Source organism: Eubalaena glacialis, chromosome 5, assembly GCF_028564815.1.
Source record: "Eubalaena glacialis isolate mEubGla1 chromosome 5, mEubGla1.1.hap2.+ XY, whole genome shotgun sequence".
NCBI classification, from domain to species: Eukaryota; Metazoa; Chordata; class Mammalia; order Artiodactyla; family Balaenidae; genus Eubalaena; species Eubalaena glacialis.
This window is the reverse complement of record NC_083720.1, coordinates 1,417,444-1,441,246: the sequence shown is the minus strand read 5'-3', so window position 1 is coordinate 1,441,246 and position 23,803 is coordinate 1,417,444. Positions and strand designations below refer to the sequence as shown.

General features: G+C 44.2%; 1 protein-coding gene across 1 annotated transcript in view; it reads left to right on the top strand.

Moving 5' to 3' along the window:
- The window catches only part of POLN (DNA polymerase nu), a 174,725-nt gene that overhangs the window by 47,653 nt on the left and 103,269 nt on the right, over window positions 1-23,803 (top strand). The window contains exons 8-13 of the mRNA XM_061191053.1: window positions 745-902; window positions 3,780-3,848; window positions 5,080-5,140; window positions 5,834-5,898; window positions 18,681-18,764; window positions 19,079-19,174. Coding sequence (XP_061047036.1) covers window positions 745-902; window positions 3,780-3,848; window positions 5,080-5,140; window positions 5,834-5,898; window positions 18,681-18,764; window positions 19,079-19,174 — 533 coding nt within the window. The remainder of the gene's footprint in view (window positions 1-744; window positions 903-3,779; window positions 3,849-5,079; window positions 5,141-5,833; window positions 5,899-18,680; window positions 18,765-19,078; window positions 19,175-23,803) is intronic.

Here is a 23,803-nt window from a genome sequence, read left to right as displayed (position 1 = left end):
TTCATATGTGTCCCATGGATACTTACAGTGATTTTTCTCCCAGTTTTCAGACGAGAAAACTAACACTTAAGGGGTGATGTGGCCTCCCAGGCTCACGGGCAGCCTTCTACCACCACTCTTTTCACACATCATGGTGCAGCACACGAGCTGTCTCACAGGGTTTCCTCACCTCAGAGTGACTGCACAGAATGTCTGGTATCTTCACCCTCGCGTACACTGCCCACCAGCCGCTGTGTGCTCAGGTGGCTCCACCGCTCCTCCTTCACTCGAGAGACTTTTTTCCTGACACCCCGATGCAGGGTTAGGGGTGGCCTGGGAGGCAGCCCAGCAGGAGGGTGGAGGAGGGGAGGCTTGGAAAGAGTGGACACGGGGACATGTGTGGTTGAAAAGAGAGGTGTGTGGGGCAGAGAGAGGCTCCAGAGCAGGGAGAAGAGTGGGGAAGAGAAGGCAAGGGTGTGGCTGAGGATTCTGACTTCCATCTCTTTTAACATTTTTGAGAGAGTTACTTTGGGATGGATTCCCCATGGAGATTGGCTGTGTGGGACCTGGTTTGTGGAGGCCACTCTTATCAAAGGCTCAACATTCTTTAGGAGTGAGGGAGCATCACGTTGGTACTTAGGTCTGTGATTTGAGGGGATGGTAGTACCATAATTATTCATTTGAACCTTGAGAACCTTGTTAAAGCAGGGAAAAGTGTAATTATTCATTTTTCTTAGACTGATTAAATGATCTTTTTCTCTGTAGTTGCTGAGTTTGTAGGGCTAGATCCCAGAATTGCTGCGTGGCTCATAGACCCTACTGGTGCTGCACCCTCTTTTGAAGACTTAGTGGCAAAATACTTTGGAAACTCCATCACAGTTAAGGTGAACAGCACATATGGAAATTCCTCAAGAAAGACTGTGGTGAGTTGTTTTAAGATAAGGTTTATGAACCTTTTTTTTTTTTTCTTTTAAATAAATTTATTTATTTATTTATTTATTTTGGGCTGTGTTGGGTCTTCGTTTCTGTGCAAGGGCTTTCTCTAGTTGTGGCAAGCGGGGGCCACTCTTCATCGCGGTGCGCGGGCCTCTCACTGTCGCGGCCTCTCTTGTTGCGGAGCACAGGCTCCAGACGCGCAGGCTCAGTAGTTGTGGCTCACGGGCCCAGCTGCTCCACGGCATGTGGGATCTTCCCAGACAAGGGCTCGAACCCGTGTCCCCTGCATTGGCAGGCAGATTCTCAACCACTGCGCCACCAGGGAAGCCCTATCAACCTTAATACAACCCAAATTTTCCTCTAGGAACTTCTACTTCATAGACAGTCCAGTAGGAAAAAGAACATTGCTGACATTCATTTTTACTTATTCAGCAGAAATGCTGTTTACCCTGACATTTCTGATAGAGGATACTGAATAAAGATGGGTGATTTCTGTCAACTGTTCCTGGGAGGTGCCATTCACAGCGTGATTCTTCTAAATGGATTCTTTGTGTCAGAGAGTCGCCAGCTCTGTGAGCAGAGAGCTGCTTGTTTATAAATTCTTCATGCTGGTGATACAGCTGCTGTGGCCGAGGCCTGGGAAGGCCTCTCCTCAGTCCCTGCGGGGAGAATTGTAAGACTGCCCAGGTCTGTCTCTCTGAGCCCCCTCTTTCAAGATGCACCCAATTGTTAGGAACCACTGTCTGGAGAAGCACAGGTACTTGCAGCTCTGGAACCTGCCCGGAGCCCAGCGAGAGGGAGACTTGACATGGCCGCACAGCAGGGCCAGAGGAGGCGTCCCAGCGGGAGCAGCGCCGGCCACCAGCAGGCCACTCTGTTCAGACTTCCTGGGTGTAAGTTAACAGGCACATGTTAAAAGCATGACTAGAAGGCCAAGCAGGAGGCCATGTGAGCCTGCCCTGCGTGCCAGGGCTGAGCTGGGGGCTGGTCGCTGCTTGGGGTGCTTGATCCTACAGACCCACAGCTGGGGAGGGATCTGTGTCAGATAGGGGCTTGGGGTTGGAAATATAGAAACTCACTCTCCCTTAATTTAAAAAGAGATTTGTCAGAGGAATGTGGGGTAGCTCAGAGCCTCAGACGAAAAGCAGAACCAAGCTTTGGGAAGACAGGAGTCAGGCGGGTCTGGGGACCCAGGCAGCAGGAGCCCACGGGCCGGGGGCTGGCAATGAGCTGTGATCATTTTCTCTACACGTCACTTTTGTCCAAGATTCAAAGTTTTAGCACTTAGAGTCTCCTTTCCACGACTGTGTCACATGTCCGCCCCTCGGCAGGGCAGGCAGGGCGTGGAGATTGGCAGTCTCCCCAGATCCATGCTGCTGGGGCGGGAACTTCCCCAGACACAAGCCGAGATATCACTGCTGAAGGAGGGAGCTGTCCGCCTCTGTGTTAGCCCAGGTTTGCAGAGGAGAACCCAGGTGCAGAAGGGTTCATGTACACGCACCTTGCCCAAGGTCATGGTTCAGTTCAGAGTTTGGATTTCTGACTCTAAAGTATAGTTTCTTTCCAGTATACACACGTGCAAGTTAGGGATGGGAGTGGCTGCACGGAACAAAGCACCAGCTCCAGCGGGTGTGTTTTCTCCCTGGCGAGAAGTCGGAGCCCCTCACCCAGGCCGAGCAGCTGCTCCCAGAGCTGTGCGACCATAAGCCGTTGCCTTATGGTCCCACCGGGAAGCTTCGCCCGAGGCCCTCCTCCGCACGCCAGGCGGGAAGGAGGCTGCCTGGGATGAACTTCGGCTCGTATCTTGTTAAACAGGCCAGCAATGTGTCTGCAGGAGGTGGAAGGCGGCCCGCTGCTCCGCAGGGTCTCCTGCTGCCCTGGGGCGGTGGTATGAAAGGAGGGGAAAGGAAAGCGCCGTCCGGGTCAAGGAGCAGCGGGGAAGCAGTGAGGACTCACGAGAGTGTGGCTCCTGTCGGGGAGGCCGGAGACCTCGGATGGCGAGAAGGAAGATGACGACCGTGGGGAGACGAGCTGCGGCCGGGCTGAGCCGCGAGGGGCCAGAGCTCCGCCACCGAGCGCGAGCCGTCCCGGGGAAGCCTCGCGGCTCAGCGCTGCCGTCGGGGAGGCGCGTTCAGGCAGCAGGGTGGCGGCCGTCTGCCGGACACAGCCGACGCGTTCACGTGGACGTGCTCGTGGTGCCTCCCAGCTAGTGGTTCCCGGGGAAGCCAAGACCCGGGATGGCGGCAAGACAAACGCGGGGTGCACAGCCAGCCGCCGATCATCGTGGCGGGGGCGGCGGTGTGTGTGTCTCTAAACTGAGGCTGGCCGCCTGGAGTCTGGGGGGCCGTGTGGCAGCGGGAGGGGTGCAGTGGGGACGCAGGGCTCTGCGCAGGGGGGCAGAATTCGACTGACTGTCGGGGCCGCGGCTCACCACCGCCCTCTTGGTCAGCTGGACACAGACCCTGTTGGCCCACCTCCCAGGGTCTCTGTGTGTGTCTGGGGCGGGGACCGGCGGTGAGTGTGGGCGAGGCGCTGGCTCCCAGACGCCCGCGGTGGGTGGAGGGGCAAGCCGAGGGGCCAGGTCTGTCTCTACCGTGCGATCTTTGCACCTTGGGCACTTAGCTTCTTTGTGGGTCATTTCCTGTAAAATGAGGAAAACTGGGTTGGGGAGAAAGTAAGAAAGCAATAGGTAGCTTGAATTTGCCTGAGAAGTACCTTCCAAAGTGTGGGAACTGCTCTGCTTGAGGCGATGGGTGGCGGCACCAGACGTGTGCTCTCTGCCGAGGCAACACTGCCGCTTCCTAGATTGTGATGAACGTTGCTGCCAAATGTGCCTAATGTTTAATTCTTTTGATCTTTTAAAGAATCAGAATGTACATGCGAACCTGAGGGTGCTCTACAGACTTACGATGGGCCTTTGTTCCCAGCTCAAGGCAAGGCATTTCGTTGTAACTTCACCGTCCAAGGGCTGTCTTTCATTTGCATCCATGCTCACAGGAAACAGTACCCTCGGTGTCTTTGTGCAGGAAACGGGGTTCTGAGGCCAAGTGAATCTGCGCCTCACTCATAGAAGGGCAGTCCAGATGATAAGACCTGAAGTTTTAAAAATGTTTTCTATAGGTTGACAACAATTGTAACATTTTTTTAAAGACTCAATTCAATTGGAATGTCTCTAACTCTGCAGTTAACATAAAAGCTAAGAGTTTATTTCAGTTAGTAGTGATGGACACAGCTCCACTCAGAGTCTCATTGGGAAGCAGAGGTCATTTGAAGGACCCGTCAAGAAGGGTTGAATGAAGGGACTGTGAACCACAGCAAGGGCAGGAGTCAGGGGGCCAGAAGGGACCGAGAAGCCTGCAGGGGCAGGCACTGGCTGGAAGCTTTTCCACCCCTGGGCTCAAAGGGCGGGCTGCTACAGGGACCCTGGGAAAGCAGTGCCCCTGCAGGGGGCTGCTGACCAGGAGCTGGGTGCCAGAAGCGGTGGCTGCAGGCCAAGGACTGGGGCCAGAAGTGCACTGTGGGCTGGCGCAGGGGAAACCCGCTTCCCTCTCCTCCTGCCCCTGAATGGGCAAAACCAGCCCGAGAGCAGAGAAGGAGCCCGGCTGATGTGGCCTGGAGGGCGTCTACCCTTCTTCCAGGGCCAAGAGCAGGACAGAGGATGGGTCCTAGGGGCAGCCGAGAAGGTGAGGGCACAGCAGAAGGACAGACGAGGCAGAGGGCTCTCAGATGGAAACCCTGATAAAGAGCGTGGGAGGTGATCCGAGTAGACGAAGGTGGTGCACGTCTCCCCACATTAATTTATAAAGTCTGTGCAAAATCGATGAAAATTCTAGTTAAATTTTTGGGAATTCAGAAAACCTATTTTGAAATTAAAATGGGAGACTAAAAGTCCACAAATACCTAAATCACACTTAAAAATGAGAAAGATTAAAGAAAAGTGGGAGTGGGACTTGTCCTACCAGGTATTTCTGAATATCTCTACTAGGGCTTGGTAATAAAATAGGATACTTGACAAAAATAGGAGTTTTATTAGGAAGGAGGGTAGGGGAACCAACCATGCCCACCAGAGGAGTTGCTCAATGAAATTAAGTAGGCTGTTCAGCAAACGCGGGTAGAAATAATAGTGTAAAAGTAACACTGACGTCATTTCTTCCTATGAAACAGGTTTATGGTTTATGGCAACTGTTTTGTACTTTGGAGCTTCCTCTGATACCAATTTTGGCAGGTAAGGTACCCTAAAGATGATGTCCAGTCATCCTTCTAGAGAGTTCTTTGTACCTTTTGGGAAGACTGTTTTCTCTTGACTTAGTTTGGGGCGGGCAGTGCATCATATGGGCACCGAAGAGGTAGTGAGCCCTTAACTTTCCCTTTCTCTAACAAGAGGGATTGGACCGCATCACCTCTTGGTCTAGAAGGACTCTAAGGTTCTAACATCTGGGTCACGTGGTATCCCTTCTGTACTGCCTGTTCTGCAGGTGTCCTGCCAGACTCCCACAGCCCTGAGAGCAGTGGTGGGGGGAGGAGGCCTGTCTGGATGTTTTCCAGGTCAGCACTTGTCCTGGTCCTGGTATGATGGACCCTTCTGCTTCGTGAGAACCCCCTGCAAGCACTGTTGCAGGCTCTGCTCTGCCTTTGCTCTTAGCCCCTGACCTGCCCTGTCCTGCTGGGCACCCGGGAGAGCAGAGCCTCGCCCAGCGTGGCAGCTGAGCGGCCGGGGGCGACTCTCCATCCAGAGTGTCCCCATGCCCACTGCCACCATTGCTGGGCTCCAGTACTGACCCTCATGGACACTGCCGAGCTCGCACTGTCATCTTGGTCCTCATCGGGGGGTGAGGCTTGCTCCTGGCACTGCAGTCTTTCTCAGAAATGATTTGTTGCTGCAGTACAGATTTTTATCTGCTTTGGTTTTGAATCACAGTGATGGAAAGCCACAACATTCAGGTGAACAAGGAAGAGATGAAGAGGACTTCAGCACTTCTTGGGGTACATTCTTCTGTCAGACTGTTTGCATGTGTTAGCTCTCTCCTGTCTGATGAGTTGGTCCCTTGGCAGTTCTAGGGTGACTTTCCTTTTCTTCCCTTCCTTGTTTGCCCCAGACTGATGTTGGCACTGTTCCTCCTATCTCTGACTCCTGCAGGGGAGTACCACGCTTTGAAAGGATTAAACAAGCGTCACATCTGGTTGCTCTCCATGTGGATGTGTGCATGGTTTAGTGGATACCCACTGACCTTCTCCAAACTTAGGTTCTTGCAAGGACATTGCCCCTTGTAGTTGGTGACGTTTCTTGGATTCTTTAAAGAAGCAAAATCAAAGTTTTCTAACTGTGAAAAATAAAAAATACAGAGTGATGCATAAAGATGCATGAAAAAGATGCATTAAATGCTCCACTTAAGTTATTTTAAAGGAAACTCCAGTATAACCATCACTTAGGTCAAAGCAGAAAATTTCCAGAAGCCCTGCTTGCCCTCCCCTATCAGAACCCTCTTCCTGCTGCCAAAAGCAACCCCCCGTCCTGACTTTTATAGTCGTTACGTTGTTGGTTTCCTTTACAGTTTTCCACTTCAAAACCTAAACAATAGAGTCGTCTCTCCTTTTGAAAGAGCTGTAAGTTAACGGTTGTGTCTGACCTCTCTCACTCAGCCCCTGTGTCCCAGCTTCTAGTGCATGTCCTTTGGTGCCTTGTCCTCCATTGAAGGACTCCATCCCACTGTTGATGGCATCGGGGTCATTCCCAGTTTGCAGGCATTACAAACCGTGCTGCACCCCTGAGCACGTCTCCTGGGCCCGTGGGCACATGCTTCTTGGGGTACAAGGCAGGGTGGGCTGCTGGTGCAGCTTTATCAGACAACACCGAATTGCCTTCCAAAGTCACAGCTGCCAGAAATGCACACGGGGTTCTGTCTTTGCGCATCTTCTCTCGCACGGGTCCACTGCCCTCTTAGTAGAGCCATTTTGGTGAGGACGTAATGATATCTTGTTATGATGTTGGTTTCTATTGTCCTGATTACTGAGGAGGTTGAATAGCTTTTACTTCATCGTTGGCTATTAGGAGTTTCTCTTTGGTAAAGGATCTGCTCAAAATTTTTACCCATTTTTATATTGAGGTTTTTGTCTATCACTTTCTGATTTTTAGGACATCTTGATATGTTCTGGTTACAAGCCGGTTACATATACCTTTGCCCTCTCTGTCATACCTTTTTATTCTCCTAATGGGGTCTTTTGACCAACAGAAGTTCTTAATTTTTAATGTAGTGCACAATTTATGAATCTTTTTCTTTATGGTTAGTGCTTTTTGCATCTTGTTTAAGAAAACTTTCCTTACTTCAAGCTCATGAAATACGCTCATGTGTTATGTTTGAAGCTATTTTCATTAGCCTTCGCACTTAGGTTTATAAACCTGCAACTGATTTTTTCTTTTTATGTAATTTTTTTATTGAGAAAGAAATTACACACAATTAATAGTGCAAATCTTTTAAAATTTATTGTGATAAAGTACACTTCACGTAAAATTTATCATCGTAACCATTTGTAACTACACAGTACAGTGGTATTAAGTACATTCATGTTTTTGTGCAGCCATCACCACCATCCATCTCCATAACTGTTTTCATCTCGTAAAACTAAAACTCTATACCTATTAAACAATAACTCCCCATTCTCCCCCCCATACACCCGCACCGTCTGGCAAGCACCACTCTTCTTTCTGTGTTTATGATTCTGACTACTCTAAGTGCTTCATATAAGTGGAGTCAGACAGTATTTGTCTTTTTGTGACCAGCTCATTTCACTTAGCATAGTGTCCTCAAGGTTCATCCATGTTGTAGCATATTGCAGAATTTCCTTCCCTTTTGAGGCTGAATAATACTCCATTTGTAGGGACTTCCCCGGTGGTCCAGTGGTAAAGAATCCGCCCTCCAATGCAGGGGACGCGGGTTCAATCCCTGGTCAGAAAACTAAGATCCCACATGCCGCGGGGCAACTAAGCCTGCGCGCCACAACTACTGAGCTCGCGCGCCTCAGTGAGAGAGCCTGCATGCTGCAAACTACAGAGCCCACGGGCTCTGAAAACCGAGCCACAACTAAAGAGAGAAAAACCCCATGCCACGGCTACAGAGAAGCCCGCGCGCTGCAGCGAAGATCCCGTGCGCTGCAACGAAGACCCGATGCAGCCAAATAAATAAATATTTTTAAAGAAAATACTCCACTGTATGTATATACCACATTTTGATTATCTGTTCATCTGTTGATGGATGCAACCTAGGTTGCTTCCGTATTTTAGGTATTGTGAATACGGGCTATGAAAATGGGTATACAAATATCTCTTTGATATCCTGCTTTCAGTTCTTTTGAACATAAAACCTGAAGTGAATTGCTAAATCTTGTGGTAATTCTGTTTATAATTTTTTGAGGAACTACCATACTTTTTCCACAGCCCCTGTACCATTTTACATTCCCACCAACAGTGCACAAGGGTTCCAATTTTTTCTATATCCTTGCTAACACTTACTGTTTTCTGTTTTCTGATAGTAGCCATCCTAATGTGTATGAAGTGGTATCTCATTATAGTTTCGATTTGCATTTCACTAATGATTAGTGACACTGAGAATCTTTTAATGTGTTTATTGGCCATTTGTACGTCTTCTTTGGAAAAAATGTCTATTCAAGTCCTTTGCCCATTTTTGAATTGGGTTATTTTTTTCTTACTGTTGAGTTTTAGGAGTTCTCTCTGTATTTTGAGTATTAATCCCTTATGAAGATAATATGATTTCAAATATTTTCTCCCATGCTATGGGTTGCCTTTTTACTCTGTTGATACTGTCTTTTGATGCACAAAAATTTTTAATTTTCATAAAGTCCAATTTAAAATTTTTTTCTTTTATTACCTGTGCCTTTGGTGGTGTATCCAAGAGGTCATTGCCAAATCCAGTGCTGTGAGGCATTTTTCCTCTCTTCTTCTAAGAGTTTATTATTTTAGGTCTTACATTTAGGTCCTTGATCAATTTTGAGTTAATTTTTGTATTTGGTGTTAGGTAAGGGTCCAGCTTCATTTTTCTGCATGTGGACATCCAGTTTTCCCAGCACCATTTATTGAAAAGACTGTCCTTTCTCCACTGAATGGTCTTGGCACCCTTATCAAAATCATTCGGCTGTATATGCAAGGGTTTATTTCTGGGCTCAGTATTTTGTTCCCTTGGTCTGTATGTCTGTCTTAATGCCAATACCACACTATTTTTTATTACTGTAGTTTTGTAGTAAGTTTTGAAAGCAGGAAGTGTGGGTCCTGCAGTTTTGTTCTTCTTTTTCAAGATTGTTTTGGCTACTTGGTGTCCCTTAAGATTCCATATGAATTTTAGGATGGATTTTTTTATTTCTGAAAAAAAAGTGTCTTTAGGATTTTGATAGGGATAGCATTGAATCTGTAGGTCACTTTGACTAGTACTGACATCTTAATATATTGCCTTCCAATCCATGAGCATGAGACGTGTTTCCATTTATTTATGTCTTTTTGAATTTCTTTCAGCAATGTTTTGTAGTTTTCATCATATAAGTCTTTCACCTCCTCGGTTAAGTTAATTCCTAAGTATTTTACTCTTTTTGATACTATTGTGAATGGAATTGTCTTTGTAATTTCCATTTCAGATTGTTCATGTGTAGAAATGAAACTGATTTTTGTGTGCTGATGTTGTATCCTGCTATTTTGCTGAGTTCAGAAAGTTCTAACAGTTTTTTTGTGGAATCTTTAGAGTTTTGTACGTATAAAATCATGTCATCTGCAAACAGGGATAATTTTATTCCTTCCTTTCCAATTTGGATGCCTTTTATTTCTCTGTCTTACCTAATTGCTCTGGCTAGAACTTCCATACCATGTTGAATAGAAGTGGTGAAAGCAAACATCCTTGCCTTAGAGGAAACGCTTTCAGTCTTTTACCACGGAGTATGATGCTTGCTGTGGGTTTTTTATTAATGACTTTTGCTATATGGAGGTAGTTTTGTTCCATTTCTAGTTTTTCTGAGTGTTTTTATCATAAAAGGGTGTTATATATTGTCAAATGCTTTTTCTGCATCATTTGAGGTGATCATGTGTTTTCCCCCATCCATTCTGTTGATGTGGCATATTACATTGATTAATTTTCATATGTTGAACCATCCTTGCATTCCAGGAACAAATTCCACTTGGTCATGTTGTATAATCCTTTTAATATACTGCTGAATTCTGCTTGCTAGCATTTTGTTGAGGAATTTTGCATCAGTGTTCATAAGGGATACTGATCGGTAGTCTTGTAGTGTGTTTGTCTGGCTTTGGTGTCAGGGTAATGCTGGCCTTATAAAGGGAGTTGGGAAGTGTTTCCTTCTCTTCAATTTTTTTGAAAAATTTTCAGAAGGATTGGACTAGTTCTTTCTTTAAATGTTTGCTGGAATTCACCAGTGAAGCCATTGCATCCAGGGCTTTTCTTTGTTGGGAGATTTTTGATTACTGATTCAGTCTCCTTACTAGTTACAGGTCTATTCAGTTTTCCTGTTTCTCCATGATTTAGTCTTGGTAGGTTTTGTGTTTCTACGAATTTGTCTATTTCATCTAGGTTATCCATTCTGCTGGTGTACAGTTGTTCATAGTTCTCTCTGATAATCCTTTTTATTTCTGTAAAATTGATAGTAATTTCTTTTTTTTTTGGCCTCACCGTGAGGCTTGTGGGATTAGTTCCCTGACCAGGGATTGAACCCAGGCCCTTGGCAGTGAAAGTGTGGAGTCCTAAACACTGGACTGCCAGGAAATTCCCTGATAGTAATATTTTTCACTTAAATTTCTGATTTTTGTAATTTGAGCCTTTTCTTTTTTCCTTAGTCTAGCTAGCTAAAGGTTTGTCAATTTTCTTGCTCTTCAAAGAACCAAATTTTGGTTTCATTGATTTTCTTTATTGTTTTTATATTCTCGATTTCATTTAACTCTGCTCTCATGTTTATTATTTCCTTCCTCTGCTATCTTTGGGTTTAGTCTGTTCTTTTTCTAGTTCCTTAAGTTGTGAAGTGAGGTTATTGAGTTCAGATTTTTCTTGTTTTTTAATATAAGCATTTATAGCTATAAATTTCCTCCTTAGCACTGCTTTTGCTGCATCCCATATGCAGGTATGTTGTGGTTTTGTTTTCATTCATCTCTAAGTAATTTCTAAATTTGCTTTTGATTTCTTCTTTGATCTTTTGGTTGTTTAAAAGTGTGTTGTTTAATTTATACAATTTTGTGAATTTTCTAGTTTTCCTTTTGTTCTTGATTTCTAACTTCAACTTGCTGTGGTCAGAGAAGATACTTTCTATGATATCTGTTTTTTAAAATCTCTTGAGACTTAATTAGTGGCCTAACATGTAGTCTCTTTCGGAAAACATCCCATGTTCACTTGAGAAGAATATCCCATGCGCATGTTATTGTTGGGTAGAGTGTTATGTACATGTCTGTTAGCTCTAGTTGGTTTATCATTGTTTAAGTTCTTATTTCCTTACTTACCTTCTGTTTGGTTGTTCTACCCATTATCATGAGTGAGGTATTCAAGTCCCCAACTATTATTGTAGAACTATCCATTTCTCCCTTCAATTCTGTTAGTTTTTCTTCATATATTTTAATGGTCTGTCATTAGGTATGTAAATGCTTATATTATATCTTCTTGCTGTATTGAAAATACAATGTCATCCTTTGTCTCTTGTAACCAGTTTTTATTTAAGTTCTATTTTGTCTGATATTAACATAGCCATCCCTGCTCTGTTTTCATTAATATTTGAATGGAATATCTTTTTCCATCCTTTCAATTTCAACCTGTTTGTCTCTTTAAATTTAAAGTGAGTCTCTTGCAGACAACATATAGTTGGACCATGGTTTTTTATCCATTCTGCCAATCTCTGTCTTTCAATTGGAGAGTTAATCCATTTACATTTAATTAATTACTGATAAGGAAGGACTTACTTCTATCATTTTGCTATTTGTTTTCTATATGCCTTATAGCTTTTTTGTCCTTCATTTCCTGCATTACTGTCTTCCTTTGTGTTTAGTTGATTTCTTGTAGAAATGTTTAAATTCCTCTCTCATTTCCTTTTGTATATATTCTATAGCTTTTTTCTTTGTGGTTACCATGGGGATGACATCTAATAACACTCTAATTTGAATTTATATGAGCTTAACTTCAATGACATACAAAAACTGTGCTCTTTAACAGCTCTGTCCCCCGACTTCCAGTTGTTGATGTCATAAAATTACATCTTTATACATTGTGGGTCCCAAAATATAAACTAATAATTTTTAAAAATTATGTAGAAAGGAAGATTTGGAGTCACAAACTAAAGTTACAGTACTACTAGCTTTTATACTCATAATTGTTTTTTTCTTAAATCATATAGAAAACAAAAAGTATAGTTACAAATTGTTATAATACTGGCTTTTATAATTCACGTATTTACCTTTATTGAGATCATTATTTCTTCATTTGGCTTTAGGTTACTGTATAGTGTCCTTTCATTTCACCTTGCAGGACTTCTTTGAGCATTTCTTCCAGGGCAGGTGTAGTGTTCACATCTCCCTCAACTTTTGTTTATCTGGGAATGTCTTAATTTCTCTCTCACTCTTGGAGGACAGTTTTGCCAGATAAGGATTTTTGGTTCACAGTTTTTTCTTTTAGCACTTTGAATATATTAACCTACTGTCTTCTGGCCTCCAATGTCTCTGATGAGAAATCTGCTGATAATCTTATTGAGGATCCCTTGTATGTGATAACACTTTTCTCTTGTTGCTTTCAAAATTCTCTTTTGTCGTTGTCTTTTGAAAGTTTGATTATATTATGTCTTCATGTTCATCTCTTTGAGTTCATCTTACTTGAAGTTTTTGAGCTTCTTGGGTGTTTGTATTCATGTATTTCATCAAATTTGAGGAGTTTTCATCTTTAGTTTTCTAGAGATTCTACCAGAAAACTACTAGAGCTAATCAATGGATTTGGTAAAGTAGCAGGATACAAAATTAATGCACAGAAATCTCTTGCATTCCTATACACTAATGATGAAAATTCTGAAAGAGAAATTAAGGAAACAATCCCATTTACCATTGCAACAAAAAGAATAAAATACCTAGGAATAAACCTACCTAAGGAGACAAAAGACCTGTATGCAGAAAATTATAAGACACTGATGAAAGAAATCGAAGATGACACAAACAGTTGGAGAGATATACCATGTTCTTGGATTGGAAGAATCAACATTGTGAAAATGACTATACTACCCAAAGCAATCTACAGATTCAGTGCAATACCTATCAAACTACCAAGGGCATTTTTCACAGAACTAGAACAAAAAATTTTACAATTTGTATGGAAACACAAAAGACCCTGAATAGCCAAAGCAATCTTCAGAAAGAAAAACGGAGCTGGAGGAATCAGGCTCCCTGACTTCAGACTATAGTACAAAGCTACAGTAATCAAGACAGTATGGTACTAGCACAAAAACAGAAATATAGATCAATGGAACAGGATAGAAAGCCCAGAGATAAACCCACGCACATATGGTCACCTTATCTTTGACAAAGGAGGCAAGAATATACAATGGGGAAAAGACAGCCTCTTCAATAAGTGGTGCTGGGAAAACTGGACAGCTACATGTAAAAGAATGAAATTAGAACACTCCCTAACACCATACACAAAAATAAACTCAAAATGGATTAAAGACCTAAATGTAAGGCCAGACGCTATAAAACTCTTAGAGGAAAACATAGGCAGAACACTCCATGACATAAATCACAGCAAGAAATAGATAGCTAGTGGGAAGGAGCTGCATAGCACAGGGAGATCAGCTTGGTGCTTTGTGACCACCTAGAGGGGTGGGATAGGGAGGGTGGGAGGGAGGCTCAAGAGGGAGGGCACTTCCCTGGTGGTGCAGTAGTTAAGAATCCGCCTGCCAATACAGGGGACACAGGTTCAAGCCCTGGTACGGGAAGATCCCGCATGCCACAGAGCAACTAAGCCCACGCACCACAACTACTGAGCCTGCGCTTTAGAGCCCGTGAGCCACAACTACTGAAGCCTGTGTGCCTAGAGCCCGTGCTCTGCAACAAGAGAAGCCACCATGATTAGAAGCCTGTGCACCGCAACAAAGAGTAGCCCCCACTCGCACAACTAGAGAAAGCCTGCACGCAGCAACAAAGACCCCACACAGCCAAAAATAAACAAACAAACGAATAAATTTATTAAAAAAAGAGGGAGGGCATGGGTGATATATGGATACATGTAGCTGATTCACTTTGTTATACAGCAGAAACTAACAGAACGTTGTAAAGCAGTTATACTCCAATAAAGATGTAAAAAAATTTTTGAGGGGTTTTCAGCTATTATATCTTCAAATATTCTTGCTATCCTTTTCTTTCTCTTCTCCTTCTGGGGCTCCCACAGTGTGTATATTGGTCTGCTTGATGGTGTCCCACAGGACCCTTAAGCTCTGTTCACTTTTCTTCAATCTTTTTTTCTTTCTGCTCCTCAGCCTCAATAATTTTCATTATTCTCCCTTCAAGTTCACTGATTCTTTCTTCTGCCTGCTCAAATCTGCCTTTGAACCCTCAAGTGACTTTTTAATTTCAATTATCATACTTTTCAGCTCCAAAAATTTCTTTTTTAGTTTCTTTTTACATTTTCTGTCTCTTTATTAATATTTCTATTTTGTTCACACATTGTTTTCTTGACTTTCTTCGCACCTTTCTTTAGTTCTTTGAGCATCTTTAAGATGGTTGTTTTAAAGGTGTCTGGTATATATCTGCCATTAGGTCTTTTTTTTTCAGTGATAGTTTCTGTTGTTTTTTTTTCCTTTGAATATACCATATTTTCCTGTTTCTGTGTTTGTCTTGTGATATTTTTGTTGAACATTGGACATTTGGATCTAATAATGTGGTAACTCTGGAAATCAGATTCTCTCCTTTCCCACAGTTTGCTCTTTCTGTGTGTTATTGTTTCTGTTTATTGTCTTGGGTTTTTTTATTTGCTGTAGGTTGTCTCTGTGTTGAGGATCAACCTAAAGTATAAACCTAAGGTCTTCACAGTTCTTTTCTGAGCCTTTTCCTTGGCATGCTTGGTCACTTTCTAATTTTCCCCATGTATGTGAAGTTATTTTTGAATGTCCTTGTCTTTAATATCTGGCTTCAAAGGAGAAAAAGCAAAAAATGCAGAGGGGTTAAAAAGGGCACTGGCCCTTTAAGTCCCCTGGAAGTCACTTCAGCTGGAGGGGGAGGGTCTTGCAATAATGGGGGCAGTGCAACAACAATGGCCGCTGGCCTGTTCATCTGCACCTCTGTGATCAGAAGCAGCAATCAGTGATCAGAGCAGAGGCCCCCAATATCTGTACAGGGTCTTTTTTGCCCCACCAGTTCCTGCAGGCTGTGAGCAGGCTGCTCCAGAAACAGGTGCATGGCCTCCTGGCCTTGGGCCTCCTGGCTGGGGGAGGGGGGGTGGGTAGCTTCTACGGTGCTAAGAGCTGAAATTGACTGAAATGAACTGCAGTTTACCATCCAAGGCTTCCCCTGGAAGCCATCAGCAGACTCCAGAGTTCCCAGATGGTTACATCAGAGGGTTCTGCCCCTGCAGTTGTTGTCTGGGTGGGAGATGGAGTCTCACCTCACAGGTGCCTCCTACTCTGCCATCTTCCCTGAATCTGCTTGGTACAAATCTTAAGTGTACAGCTTGACGTATTTTTATATATGTACACATCCATGTAACCTCCACCCAGATCAAGGTATAGAATATTTCCAGCACCCGGAAATCTCCTTCCTGTCCCCTCCCAGTCTGTACCCCCAGAGATAGCCATTCATCTGACCCTGTCCTTGGTGATTCTGAGCTTCACGTAAACCACACAGCATCAGCTCTTTGGTCCTGGCTCCTTTTGCTCACATTCTATCTGGGATTCACCAATTTGGTTGAGTGTAGCAGAAGTGCATGCCAATAAAAATTGCTTGTAGCACCTATTGTAAGAAGGTGCCATAATTTCCTTACACCCTCTCCCATTGTTGGGCACTGTGATTGCAGTGGCTGCGACTATTCATGTGGTGTAACTATAACCTGTGGTGGATAAGAGAGCTCTTGTCTCTTGGTTTTCTATCCGGAAGTGGAATTGCTGGGTTACAGGGTATGCGTATATTTACCGATAGTAGGTACATCCAAATAGCTCTTCACATTGGCTATAACATTTTCTAGTCCCATTTGCTACATCCTCACCAGCACGGTACTGTCAGTCTTTTTCACTTTAGCTATCCTGGTGGGTCTGTAGTTGCATTTCAGTGTGGATTTAATTTGCATTTCCCTGATAAGTAATAATAGTGAGCACCTTTTCATATGCTTGATGGTATTTTGGATATATTCTTTTTGTGATCCAATTTTTCAAAGAATTGCCCATTTAAAAATTTATGTCAACTTTTTCTTATTTACTTATAGGAATTGTTTATATATTCTGTATGTGGGTCCTTTGTAAGATATATTGAAAGTACTTTCTCCCAGTCCAGGCTTTGACAAACAGTGGTCTATGGGCCAAATCCATCCTGTGGCCTGTTCTCATATGGCCTGAAATTAAGAATGGTTGTTACAATTTTTAAAAAACAAACAAAAGTAGAGAAGAATATGTGACAGAGACCATATGTGACCCATAGAGTCTGAAGTATTTACTGTCTGGCCCAGTCTATGTCTACAGCTTGTCTTTTTTACTCTCTCAATAGCTATGTCCTTTGATGAACAGAATTTCTTCATTTTCATGAAGTCCAATGAACCATTTCTTAAATGTTTGAGAATTTTTGTGTGCTAAGTACTCTTTGTCTGCCCTCTAGTAAAGATATTCTTCTGTGTTTTCTTCTATAAGCTGTATTATTTTAAGCCTATCATCCACCTCACATTAATTTTTCTGCATGGTATAAAGTACAGTTAAGATTTTTCCCAGATGGATTTCCATTCATTTCAGCACAATTTATTAAAAGTGCCACTGTTTCCCCCACTAAGAATTACAGTAGTGTCTTTGTCATAAATCAGGTCACTGTGTATGTGTGGGTTTTTTTCTGGACTCTTTTCTGTTTTTTTGTTTTGTGTGTCTGTCCCTGTGCTAATACTTAGTTACTGTAGGCTTATAATATGTCTTGATATCCTACAGTCTTCCATCTTTGTTCTTCCACATGGTATTTATCAACCCAGGTTCTTTGCATTTCCATATAAAATTCTATGATCTACTTTTTCAAAACTAGCTGGGATTTTGATTGTACTTTCAATGCATATGGTAAAGGACTCATATGCAGACTCTATAGAGAACGCCTGTCAATAAGAAAAAGCTACTTAACACATTTTAAAAATATTTTATTTATTTATTTGGTTGTGCCAGGTCTTAGTTGCGGCAGGTGGGCTCCTTAGTTGCAGCATGTGAATTCTTAGTTGCGGCATGTGGAATCTAGTACCCTGACCAGGGATCAAACCCATGCACCCTGCATTGGGAGTGTGGAGTCTTAACCACTGGACCACCAGGGAAGTCCCCATTATCTGTCTTTTCATGCTTTGTTCCTTGTTTTTCTTTTCATCATTTGTTCCTTTGACTATAGAATTCTGACATACCTTAACTGAGGCCATTGTTTCTGGGTTCTTCTTTTTGCCTAGTACTATTTTTTTGTATTGTACTTGTCCTGCTCCTATTTGTGAACGTCTTTCAGTATTTCAGCCTAAAGGCAGTTCTTGTCTGATAAAGGTGGAGTGCAGATGATATTTCCTCGGAGTTGGTTGATTTAGACTCTGCTCTCTCTTTTCTTTTATAATAATTTTTTTAAATATAAATCTAGCTATTTATTTTTGGCTGCATTGGTTCTTCGTTGCTGCATGCGAGCTTTCTCTAGTTGCGGTGAGCAGGGGCTACTCTTTGTTGTGGTGCACGGGCTTCTCATTGCGGTGGCTTCTCTTGTTTTGGAGCACGGGTTCTAGGTGCATGGGCTTCAGTAGTTGTGGCTTGTGGGCTCAGTAGTTGTGGCTCATGAGCTTAGTTGCTCCGCGGCATGTGGGATATTCCCAGACCAGGGCTCAAACCTGTGTCCCCTGCATTGGCAGGCGGATTCTTAACCACTGTGCCACCAGGGAAGTCCCTATAATAATTTTTTTAAAGTCCTGGTCATGTTCTACTTTTCTTCTGACCAAAATGGTGAGGTGGTGAGGGGTTCATAAATTCAGCATGTCCTACTGCTCTGCTCAGCACCGTGTTTATCAGCTGTTTCATAAGGTACCTTTGTCTTTTCCCACCTGGGCCTTCCATGCCCCCCACCCCTCGCCCTGGGCTGTGCCCCAGTGTGTGTGGTTGTTCAGAGCGTTGTTGGCTTGTTTCCCCTGCAGCTGCTCCTCTGTTGGGAGGGAATGTCCTGCATCATGATCACTGTGGTCACCATGCAGTTTGGTCCTAGCTCTTCTGCCTTGGGATACTTTGGAAGTTTTGAGGTTTACGGTGTGATGCTGGATCCGTTTACTTGTCATAATGTTGCTGGAGAATTCCTTCTTCTTTCCCTCCTTCATTTTGGTGTGTTATTTACTATTTTTACTTCTTTAAGTTTGCTTCTTTGGGTCCACTCCACTTAAGAGAGTGATTCTGAGCCTGAGTATTGCATCATGAGTCAAAATATGTATTTTGTAATGTCCATTTTGGTAAATTTTAGATTATTTTTTATTCTTACAAGATCGCATGTTGAGAAAAATAATCTTAAGTTGTGAAAACTATTAATAAGATTGTGTCTCTCACATTCATAGTCTCGTCTCAAGGAACTGGAGCAAGAAGCCCATTTTGTTGCAGGAGAACAGTTTCTTATAACGAGCAGTAATCAGCTTCGAGAGGTAAAGCTAAACTTCAGTTCTTTTATTAAATATACTTCCTGTTCAGGGGTTAAATGGAGATTTATTCTGATTTTATAAACATTGTTTTATGTGATCATCTGAAAAGTATGTAACTTGTTCATGTCTCTCACATTGAGATTCATTACTTCAAAGCCTTTACATCTAAGAAAAGTACTGAATCAGAATCTAAGCATTTTGTCACACCTAGTCGGGTGTGTCCCCTCTGGCTGGTTGCTTTAACTCTGTTGTAGTGATGTTCAGGTCCTCTCAAATCTGGGACCCGCTCATCATGTGAAATGGCTTTTGTATCACAGATCCTGTTTGGCAAACTGCAGCTGCACCTGCTGCGTCCACAGGAGACTTTTCCCAAAACTGGGCTCCGGAGACACCTGTCCACATCAGAAGCCGTGGTAAGGGTCGACAAGTGTCCCCTCGCTCTCCGAGACAATAGCACCTCCCACCACGTGCGAGTCCCTTGCAGAGCCCCGTGCTCCTTGTGGTGGCACAAGCCGGCAGCAACCACGACGGAGCAGTTCCGTTCCCTCGCTTCCTTTCTGCGGCAGGAGAGGTGCCCCCACCCCAAGGTTGTCCTTCAGTTATGAAGCAAGAACAAAGAGGCTACGGTACAGTTTTCCAGAGGCAATAAATTGCCTTGATTTCCTGCAGAGGATAATTTGATGGAATTTTGTTCTGGAAACCAAATTGTTGACAATGTAGTCATGACTTCTTCGTTTCATGCCCTCATAAGAGACTGGAAATGGGAAAAGTCATCAGTCTTCTCCTTTCCCCAAGTTTGTTTTAGAAAAATTTAGCTGCCCTTCCCTTGAGAGGAATGCATTTTTTAACAGACATGGAGTAGTGAGATGCTGCTTTAATCGAATGGCAGAGTGTGAATAGATATTCAGAACCCTGTGAGTATAATGATACCGCTGGAAGCCTGCAGCGAGGAGCTTGGCCAGTGGGCGAGAGGACACGTGTTGCTCTGGTGAGGGCCGGCTGTGGAGGCTCCAGCTCATCCCTTCTGTGCCTTGTTCAGCGTTGGATTTTGCAGCAGAGGAAAGCTTCCCTCCAGACTCCTCTGTGCACATCGCCCTTCCAGCCCCGCACTTCCTGCTCATCTCAGCCCTGGCGGGGCACCACGCTTGCCAGCTGTCCCCACACCTGGCCCTCAGGGGGCCCAGGCATCAGTCACCGAGTGAACGCCCACCCCTGGGGAGCGCTGCTCCCTGAGAGGGACTCGCATCTTCCCTCCTCCCCAAGTCTTCCCCACCTTGGTCAGCGTCCTCTTCCGGGTCCTTGGGAGCCAGCAGTGACCTTATCCCTGCTAGTGACTCATCACATCCAGGCAGAATGATCTTTTAAAAGTGTTAGAAAAATCATGTTGATCCCCTGCCTTCAACTTCAATGGCTTTCTTTTTTTCTTTTTCTTTTTTTTTTGGCTGTGTTGGGTCTTTGTTGCTGCACGCGGGTTTTCTGTAGTTGTGGCGAGCGGGGGCTACTCTTGGTTGCGGTGTGTGGGCTTCTCATTGCGGTGGCTTCTCTTGTGATGGAGCACGGGCTCGAAGCTCACGGGCTTCAGTAGTTGTGGCACGCGGGCTCAGTAGTTGTGGCTTGTGGGCTCTAGAGTGCAGGCTCAGTAGTTGTGGCACACGGGCTTTGTTGCTCCGTGGCATGTGGGATCTTCCTGGACCAGGGCTCGAACCCATGTCCCCTGCATTGGCAGGCAGATTCCCAACCACTGTGCCACCAGGGACGTCCCCAGTGGCTTTCCATGACACTCAGAATAACATCCCAGCTCTCGAGTGTGCCTCCCCCAGGCCTGTGGGTCTGGACTTGGCCCCTCTTTGACCTCCCTCACTCCTCACTCCCAGCACCCCACTGAGCTCACTTCTCACAGGCTCCTTCCTCAGTCTGGGGACTCTTCCCACGGAGTGCGCGCAGCTGGCTTCTGACTGTCCGCGTAAATACTGCTTCCAGAAAGGCCTCCTCTGGGCACAGGTGACAGTAAGACCCCCAGCCACAACCTATGCCTTCACCTTGATTTGTTTTCTGCTCACAACTTGCCAAAATGCTGGAGAGGGCATGGAGAAAAGGGACCCCTCCTACACTGCTGGTGGGAAGGTAAGTTGGTGCAGCCACTGTGGAGAACAGTATGGAAGGTCCTTTAAAAACTAAAAAGAGAGCTACCGTATGATCCAGCAATCCCACTCCTGGGCATCTATCCAGAGAAAACCATGGTTAGAGAAGGTGCATGCACCCCAGTGCTCATTGCAGCACTGTTTACAATGGGCAGGACACGGAATCAACCTAAACGTCCATCGACAGAGGAATGGACAAAGAAGATGTGGTACCTGTATACAATGGAATACTACTCAGCCATAAAAAGAATGAAATAATGCCATTTGCAGCAACATGGATGCAACTAGAGCCTATCATAATAAGTAAAGTAAGTCAGACAGAGAAAGGTATATATCACATGATATCACTCATATGTGGAATCTAATTTTTAAAAAATGATTTAAATGAACTTAATTTACAAAACAGAAACAGACTTAACAGATATTGAAAACAAACTTATGATTACCAAAGGGGAAACGTGGGGGGGGGGGTAGGGATAAATCAGGAGCTTGGGATGAACATACACACACTACTATATATAAGATAGATAACCAACAAGGACCTACTGGATAGCACAGGGAACTCTACTCAGTATCCTGAGATAACCTATATGAGAAAAGAATCTAAAAAAGAAGGAATATATGTATATGTATAACCGAATCACTTTGCTGTACACCTGAAACTAATGCAACATTGTAAGTCAACTATACTCCAATAAAATTTAAAAAAATAAAAATAAAGTTACCTAGTTACTTGTTTGCTTGTTCCAATAGGATGTAGGTTGCACAGATCAAAGACTTTATCTGACTTGTTCACTACATCCCCAGAACCAAATGGCCTAGAACTAGCACTTGCTGGGGCTGAACTGTCAGCTGTGTGTTCACAGAGCACGGCGAGGGCAGGGGGCAGGACCCACCCTGCTGGAGAGACTCTGGAGTGGGTTTCAACGCCACATGGCAGTGTGCCCTCAAGTCCCAGGGGTGGCGGAACCTGGGAAAGCCACACGTTTCCCCTCGGACTGCACCTGAGCTGGGGGTCTTGGCCTGATTTATTCTCCATCCGGGCACCAGCTGGCAGTGTTGCCCTTCCCTTTGCTGCTCCTTAGCTCTCCCAGACAACCAACAACAGAAGAGAGGAAATGTGATTCTCCTCTGGTGTCGAGGTGCTTCACTGTGCACAGAATTCAGACAATGCCCTGAATTTTTCTTCACAAAGACACAATCAACATGAATCATATTATATTAGCCTTAATCTTTTACTTAGCTGAGCAAGTCACACTATTCTGTACATTTAAAAAGATGAACCTGCACTAGGCAACATGTGCACATGGTTTTCAATTCAAAATTAAGACTCCTTCTTCCGACTTCCCTTCACCCTCCCTGTTCCCCTCCCCTTGGGAAGGGATGTGGACTTCTGGTGAGATGGACAGCCTGGAACAATTCAAGTAAGGGCGCAACTATGAGCTTAGATATGGTTTTATTAGACTTTGTTTTTTAGAGTAGTTTCAGGTTCACAGCAAAATTGAGCAGAAGGTACGGAGAAGTCTCCTACAGCCCCTCCCCACCCCAACACGCACAGCCTCCTCCACCATCAGCACGCCCCACCAGGGGGTACGTTTGTTACATCTGATGAACCCACACTGACACGTCATCATTGCCCGAAGTCTGTAGTTTGCATTAGGGCTGCTGCTTGGTGTTATACAGGCTATGGGTTTGGACAAATGTGTAATGACATGTATCCACCATTACAGTATCGAACAGAGTGGTTTCACTGCCCTAAAAAGCCTCTGTTCTCCCTATTCATCTCTCCCCTCAACCCCTGGCAACCACTGTTTTTACTGTTTCCATAGTTTTGTCTTTTCCAAAATGTCATATAGGAATTATACATTATGTAGCCTTTTCAGATTTGATTCAGCTAGCAATATGCACTTAAGTTTCTTCCACATCTTTTCATAGCTCATTTCTTTCTAGCATAGAATCATATTCCATTGTCTGGATGGACCACAGTTTTATTTATCTATTCACCTATTGAAGGACATCTTGGGTGCTTCCAAGTTTTAGCAGCTATGAATAAAGCTGCTGTAAAACATTTGTGTGCAGGTTTTCACGTGGACATAAGTTTCCATCTTATTTGAGTAAATAAATAGCCTGATTTCTGGATTGTATGGTAAAAGTATATTTAGTTTTGTAAGAAACCACCAAACTATCTTCCAGTGTGGCTGCACCATTCTGCATTCCCACCAGCAGTGATGAAAATTCCTGTTGCTCCACATCCTTGCCAGCATGTGGTGGTGTCGGTGTCCTGGATTGTGGCCGTTCTGACAGGCGTTAGCTATGTTTTAAAAAGACCACTCTCGTCACTGGTTGGAGAATGGAGGAGTCCCATTAATAGGCTGTCACTGCAGCGTGGGCACTGCTGGCTCAGTGTCCAGGCGATGGCAGTGAGGATGGAGCAGAGCAGACACATGCTCAGAGCATTTTGAGAACAGAAAGGAGCTTCTCTGAGTGTGAGTTCACATGAGTGTGAATGCAGAGTAATTCCTGGTTTCCTTAGTTGTGCACCTGAGCAGATAGTGACGGCCGCTGCCCAAGGAAAACCAAGAGAGGAACAGTTTACGGGGGCTGGGGGTCAAGTGTTCAGCCTTGGACATGTGAAGACAGATGTGTGCACAAAACATCGATACAGAGCAGTTGGGTCTGTGAGGAGAAGTCCTGTGCTAGAGATGCACACCTGGAAGTAGTTGGCCCTGGGATGGTGGTCCTCTACTCTGGCAGGAGCTTTGGAAAAACACTCATGCCCAGGCCCACAACTGATCCACAGAATCAGAGTCTGTGGGCTGCGTGGCCCAGTCCAGACATTTTTTTTGTTTTTTTATGGATTAGTCTTGCTTAATAATGTCTTATCTATCTATCTATCTATCT